Below are 7,059 nucleotides of genomic sequence, written 5' to 3'. Positions count from 1 at the left end.
TCAGAATATTTGAGTTTATTAGTAGAGTGTCAAAGGAATTGTTCATCAGTCTTTACACACGATTCACCTGAATCGTCATTCATAACTGCATATGTCAATTACAGCGTGCGGGGGGAGCGGAACTCCAGCCGAGCATGGTGAAGCGCGAGGGTCCATCCATAGGAGGCACAGGCACGTTGAACGACTCACGAGCGATAAGAAGATTAATGCATTCATGCAGAGGGGGGAGAAAAAAAAATACTCGACAGAGAAGAGGACATCTGTTTCACTACATCAACCTTTAACCTTGAAAAATACAAAAAGAGCACGTGTAGTGCGCTATGAATATTACATCATTTTAATTCAAATGTGCTGACAAGCCGCAAGGAAGTAGAGAGCCCTATTCATAACCCTAACTCCTAATCCTACCAGTGAAATCAACGTAAAGAGTTAATCTACCGGACATGAAGCCATCACGCCTATCAGTTAGAAAAGCTTCCACACGTTCATGTGCAAGAAAGTCCACCATTCATTCCAGACAAACCGAAGATGAAGCAAGCCACAAGGAAGTACTGCATTTGACCATATTGTCCTCTGGAACCCGCAGTAAGCTGTCCGTCCCCGGCTTCCGGCAGCGTCCCGTTGCCCGTCCCGTTGCCCACCTCTTCCCGAAGTTCCTGCTGCAGCAACCTGGAAATGAGGCTGTTGAAGCGGTTCTCCGTGGTGGAGGCCACCTCCGAGGACACCGTGGTCAGGTTCAGTTCGGCGGGGTCCACGCACGTGCCGTTCACTTTGGCAAAGAACACCTGGCCCAGATCAAGTCCCGCCACCGACGACGGTGACGAGCACGGGATGTCCCGTACCAGATTGTAGTTCTCCATCCACTCCTTCAGCCATTCCAAGGAGCAGTCACATTCCCAGGGGTTCTTAAAGAGGTAGAGGCGACCCAGGAAGTAGATAGGCTGGAACACCGGGAAGGGGAGAGTGGTGAGGTTGTTGCTGTTCAGGTGGAGCGTGATCAGACTGGTCAGGTTTTCGAAGGTTCCTTCCTCGATGTACACCAGCTGGTTCCTGTCCAGGTACAGGATCTCCAGCTCTACCAGGTCGCCGAACCAGGTCTTGGAGACATTGGTCAGGTGATTACCGCCGAGGTTAAGCATCCTGAGGCGACTGAGACCCTTGAAGGCGAACCGCGGCAGGTCACACAGCAAGTTGTCGTTGAGGTAGAAGTTCTCCAGCCGCACAAGGTCCTGGAAGGCCTGGTCGTGGATGACATTGATGCGGTTCTCTTGGAGGTTCAAGTACCTGGAAGGGAACATAAGTCAAAGAGGACCAAAACAGTCACACCAAGTCTGAGATCGTACACAAACATGAGGAAAGTAGTCCAGAAGGTCTGCAAGAAATTAAAGAGCTTCATGTGTTACAAGAATAATCAATGTCTAACAATCAAAATGGTTTCCAAGAGTCAGGTTCAGATCAGAATTACAGCTCAGAATCCCAAAATATCCATGTTTGTGGGACCTACCACCGTCAATCTGGGTCGGGGGTTTCTGGGATGGCACCACTGTCATCCCTCTGTGTGGATGAGCGCCCCTTGGGTGCTTTTCCTCACATGGTTTCTCTGTCCCCCACTGTGTCTTTTTACAACCTCTAATCCCGCATAACAAGAACTGCAACAACCATCAAGCTAACACCACCATCCCCACTCAGTAGTGGAAAAACAGGCCAGTTTCTGAAATCCACTGTAGCAAAGTCAGTACCGGTTCTGCTCCCCAACCATGACATGGACCGTTTCTGAGCCAAAGACTTACTTGAGGCTGCTCAGTCCCAACAGTGAGTTGTAGGCCACCGCCTCGATCTTGCTCCTCTCCAGGTAGATGTGGGTCAGGTTTTCCATACCCCGGATGGCGCCAGGGATCCGGCGGAATTTGTTCTGGAAGCAGAGCAGCTCCTTGAGCGCCGTCTGCTCAATGAAGATTCGGTCCGGGATGTTGAAGAGGTTGCAGTCGGACAGGTCCAGGCGCACCAACTTCTTCAGGCCTGTGAAGGTCCGTGTGTGAAGGTAGCTGATGTACTCATTGTGCGCCATTTTCAGTTCCACCAGGTTGGAGAGACCCTGAAGAAGAAACGTTTGGAAGTGTACTATGTTGATTGAGAGAAGGCCCAAGACATATTTGATTAAAGACCACTAAGGGAGACCTCCAAGAGCAATTTACAGTCAAAAGACTCTGGAGTAGTATTTTTTTGTGAGAGAGGGCAGAGGTGAGGTGGAGAATAACATTAAAAAAGAATAATTTTTAAAGCTTGGTATAAGGGGAAGTCACCCCCCCCCCCCCACCCATATTTTTTACAATAATATGTTCTATGCAACCCCTCTAGTCTAAATGCAGTATTTTGGTTAGTATAGCGATAATGGAATATGAGTTAATCAGCAAATTCCTGCCGTTTTTATCAATATCAGAAGGCAGCCATTTTGCCACTTACTGTCGAGTGAAAATGACATCACAGTTGCTCAAGTAGTGAAAGAGGCTAATTATTTGTCCTCTTTTGCGTGTTCCAAAAACTTGAAGATAGACTTCTTGTGAGAAAAATTCCTTGCAAGGATGATTTATTTACAGAGTCTCCGGTCACAGCAATACTGAACATCACGTAGAGGGTGGAATTTTAGAGTGCGCGTGTGCCCCCTCCCTTGGGAAAGAGGGCTTTTTATAGTATCGAGTTTTGAAAGTAAAACGCCTTTTCTCCTCCCACTATGAATGAGTAGAACAGATTGGTTCTCACTCAATATGTTACATAATATTATTTTCGTACACAGACTGCAGCTGTGTTCATTCTTTTTAGACAAAATATACTCTCAGGGTACTTTTCCCAAAACAGAATCTAGTGAGTGATAATGCTCTCAGGGTATGTGTGTGTGGCAAAATCTGTTCTTACGAAGAGAATGTGTGTGCGCAAAACACTGAGAAGGAATTTTTAGACCAAACAATGTACCAGCTTAGGTTAAGGTCAAATTAAACTGAGTTCAACACTATTTCACCTACTTTACACATCTATCAAACATTTCAACATGGTTAATATATGAAATAAAGAATTAAAAATGTTAATAATGTCTAACAGTAGCAACCAATCACAGCTCAACTTCAGAAAACAGGTGAGCTGTGATTGGTCGTTGCCTGAGCCCTAAGCAAATGTGATGTCATCTTCGGGCGACAGGAAGTGGCAAAATGGTTGCATCCTGAGATGGATAAAAAACGACTGGATTTTGCTTCATAACTCATATTCCATAAATGTAATATTAATCAAAATGTTATGTTTAGGCTAATGAGGTCACATAACAAATTGTTGTCAAGAAATGTTCATGGTTGACTTTCTCTTTAAGATGATTTATGTTGATTTGTTTCTTACTAAAGCACATTTTGGTATACTTAAGTAGCTTTCAAATCTGCTTCTGAGACTAATAAATCGACAGAATTTTTTCTTTGGATCCTATTTATTTTTTAAGGTTTATATTTTTTATTTTATTTGTTATAAAAAAATAATAATAATGGCAGGGAAAAATAATAATGGCAGTGAATGAGTGCAGGGCTAGAAAGACCTTGAAGGCTCCAGGGGTGATGAAGGAGATGTTGTTGTGGTCCAGCGAGAGGGACGTGAGAGACGGCAGGGTACCAAAGGCCCGTTCCGACAGGAACTTGAGTCTGTTCTTGTCCAGGTTGATGGCCGAGGCCTCGCAGGGAAACTCTCTGGGCAGCTCAGCGAGGCGGGAGCGGTCGCACAGCACGCTGCAGCTCTTCTCTTGCGTGCAGGAACAGGACTGCGGACAGGCCCGAGCGCATGCCCAGCGGGCCAGTGCCTCCGAAGGCAGCAGGCAAAGCATGGAGACTGTGGAGTGTGGATGACACCATTGTCAAATCTGCAATGTGAACTCAAATGATGCACACAACATAAAGATGATCATGCCAAATCGGAATTTTCCGATTAGAGTGACAATGAAAGTGATATTAAGCGTTTTATTTCGTCACATGCTGATGCAGTGGCAATGCACTGTTTCTTCAGTACCATGCCTACGTAGGAAGGTTTAAGAATATTCGTGAAACTAGTGGTCCACTTTCCATAAACATGCAAGGATGGTTGTGTAATTGATCATTCTAAATTGTCCATATGTGTAATTGTGAGTGTGAATGGTTGTTTTGTCTATGTGCACCCTGCACTCTAAAAACAGTTAAAAACAGAAAAATAAACCAAATCGGATCAAAATGCGACCAACCCAAATGCTTGGGTTAATCATTTAAGTTCTCTCAAATGTATAACACTTAAAACAACCCAAAAATTGGGTTGTTTTTAAAACAAAACAATCCCTTTTTTCTTCTTCAATTTTGCTAGTCAAAATTTCAAAAAAGCCACAAAACAACCCAGAAATTTGACTTTTTCTTTTGAGACAACTTTTTGGTATACATTTGTAACCCCCAAAGTTTTTTTTAATGGTTGTTTTGTGGGTTATTCATTTGACCCAACTTTTTGATTGACATAAACTAACCCAATTTTTTTTTTGACCCAATTTGGATTATTTTTTCCCCCAATTTTTTTTTCATGCACAACCCCAAAAATTGGGTCAGTCCCCCCAAAAAGGATTTGTTTTGTTAAAATAAAACAATAAATAAATAAATGGCTTTAACCCCTGCTGCCACCCCCAATTTGCAGCGACAAATTTATTTACATTTACGACAGAGAACTTTAATGTCTGATTTCAGTGAATGCAGCACTTTTTTTTTTTTTTACATCTTTTTCCAAATTGTAAGGACCACCAGGCTGTGTACAAATGTGCAAAGTGCAAAGTTCATTTGTGCCTCAACAAAGCAATTGCTTTTGTGAGTTCCACAAATGAGTGTCATTGAAAGGTCAGTCAAAATGAGTGAGTGTAGAGGTATAGCAGTTATAAGAGTTGTAACTCCTGAAAATAACTTTGTTACATCACTAAAACAATCTCCAAACCTGAGATGGGAACAGGTGCTCTCTCTCTCACTCTCTCTCTCTCTCTCTCTCTCTCTCTCTCTCTCTTTATATATATATATATATAATATAATATGTTGAAATATTTTGTTATACTGACCAGTGAAAGCGATGAACGTCATTACTGTCGACTGTCATCTGGGAGATGCCAGGATTAACGCAGCTCTGAAAACACACGCACACACATAAATCAACAAGAATGACCGCAACAAATAAGAAAAGTAGCGTCTAAACGTCTATTGTTATCAGGAATGATTTCAAGACATGCAGAATGTGCCGTTCGTTACCTGCAGATCTTTCATTGACGGTCGAATCCACGTGTGCAATAATAACAAAAATAATAAAAAGTCACCATCTGAATGAACATCCATGCATCCTTGCTGTGCATCCCACGGGCACCCTCAGCTTGCTCGTCTGCTTCCAGCCTCAATGTCAATTTCCCACTAAAGTCTGTCAGCATTTTGGAACCTCCCACACTTGAAATGTACGCGTGTCTGCGCGCGCGCGCGTGCACACACACACACACACACACACACACACACACTCACACACACACTCACACACACACACACACACACGCACACACACACACACACACACACACACACACACACACACACACACACGGAGCAAAAAGCCATCTCTTAATGGCAAGCAAATCCCCGGGGATGTTCTGATGCATGGAGATGGGAGGTTGGTAGCGGGATTACCGAAGTAAAGCGAGCGAGGCAGTGTTAACTTGGAAACACACATGCACGCACGCACGCACACAGTTTCTCATGTATGTAGCCTACCAAACATAATGTCCCCAAAACATCCTATGCCTATGGAATGTTCAGTAAAGGGCGGTGCCTACAAAGCTGTAAAGACAACACACACTAATACACAACTGGTTTAAAGTTGGAAACATAACAGGCGCAGATGTTAAAATGGATTAAAGGATGAGCGAAGCATTCCAGAAAGGGTATCTGAGTGATGGGAATGACAATCAATAGTTCAAAATGATGTGTGTGCGTGTCTGTCACTTGATGTCCCAAATTTTCTTGTGGGACATTTCTCTTGGCGAGGACAGGCTGCTTCACACACTTTGTCATGTTTGGCGCCAGCCACATCGCAGTTAAGTTTTTTTGTGTGGAAAAAGAAAGGTTAGAATTATGATTTTTAAATTTTGAATTACCCATATTTATACAAGAATAAAACTCAAGATGAATTCAAGGGGGAACCCCCCACCCCACCCCACCCCCAAAAAAAGATTTTACTAGAATACATTCAACTCAACTCAATCTGACAAGAAAATGTATTATTTACAAGAATAAGGTCATAATATTATAGGGAAAATATTTTATTTTGAAAGAATAATATGTGACACAGAAAGTTTTAATGTAGTATATATTTTTACACTTTTAAAAGAAAAAAGTCAAAATTGTATACGGTATTGGAAGAAAATATATGTGCGACCGCCTCTGGCTAAACGGTCCTCAGGGGTCAAAAATGGCAAATTGAGATCTTCATAATATGATTCTACACATTATTCCCTTTAAAATGACATGTAATACATGAAATCACCTCAATGACTGACGAAATTACAGTTGCGGGTGCAAGCTGCTGAAATTAATTTCCTCATTAGGTTGTCCACACTCTCTGGTGGGAAGCTCGATCATGTGGGAGGAGCACAGAGTTGAGCTGCTGCTGTTCCTTCAGATGAGGTGGCTTGGGCACCTGGTTATGATGCGTCCTGGAGGCCTTCCCGGTAAGGTGTTCCGGACACGACCCACCAGCAGAAGGCCCCGGGAACGAACTCCCAGCTGGCCCGGGGACAACTTGGGATTCTCCCGAAAGAGCTGGACGAAGTGGCTGGGGAGAGGGAAATGTGGGCTTTTCTGCTAAAGCTGCTGCACCCTTGACCTGACCCGGGATAAGTCGAAGAAAATTAATGGGTGAATGAATGTATGTTATTATCGCTATATATTCGCTTAGACACATTTTATTTGCTTTATGGGCCCAAAAAGTTGATACAGCAGACCAGCTCCAATATGTGAGGATCACCCTGATTGGTCCCTCATTTGCGCA

General features: G+C 43.3%; 1 protein-coding gene across 2 annotated transcripts; it reads right to left on the bottom strand.

The window, feature by feature from the left end:
• Window positions 1–5,576, bottom strand: nyx (nyctalopin). Of its 2 annotated transcripts, none has more exons than XM_077580917.1 (5): window positions 5,277–5,576; window positions 5,090–5,154; window positions 3,575–3,892; window positions 1,791–2,095; window positions 1–1,284 (listed from the first exon to the last, which is right to left on the bottom strand). In XM_077580917.1, the coding sequence occupies exons 3-5, from the start codon at window positions 3,854–3,856 to the stop codon at window positions 486–488; spliced, it is 1,386 nt and encodes a 461-aa protein (XP_077437043.1). In that variant the 5' UTR covers window positions 3,857–3,892; window positions 5,090–5,154; window positions 5,277–5,576; the 3' UTR covers window positions 1–485. The 2 variants fall into 2 exon arrangements, with proteins under 2 accessions (XP_077437043.1, XP_077437042.1); XM_077580916.1 differs by having other exon boundaries at window positions 3,575–3,861; window positions 5,277–5,572.
• Between the last annotated feature and the right edge of the window lie 1,483 nt (window positions 5,577–7,059).

Source organism: Vanacampus margaritifer, chromosome 11, assembly GCF_051991255.1.
Source record: "Vanacampus margaritifer isolate UIUO_Vmar chromosome 11, RoL_Vmar_1.0, whole genome shotgun sequence".
Classification (NCBI taxonomy): Eukaryota; Metazoa; Chordata; class Actinopteri; order Syngnathiformes; family Syngnathidae; genus Vanacampus; species Vanacampus margaritifer.
Note: the sequence above shows the minus strand (reverse complement) of the source record. Positions and strands in the feature narration are given on the sequence as shown.

Excerpts from the sequence above, each read along its gene's own strand:
- nyx (XM_077580916.1), bottom strand. The coding sequence starts at position 5,111 with ATGACGTTCATCGCTTTCACTG. Across the intron at positions 3,862-5,089 it reads GACGTTCATCGCTTTCACTG|TCTCCATGCTTTGCCTGCTG; the intron begins GTCAGTATAACA and ends CACACTCCACAG. Across the intron at positions 2,096-3,574 it reads TCACCCCTGGAGCCTTCAAG|GGTCTCTCCAACCTGGTGGA; the intron begins GTCTTTCTAGCC and ends TTTCTTCTTCAG.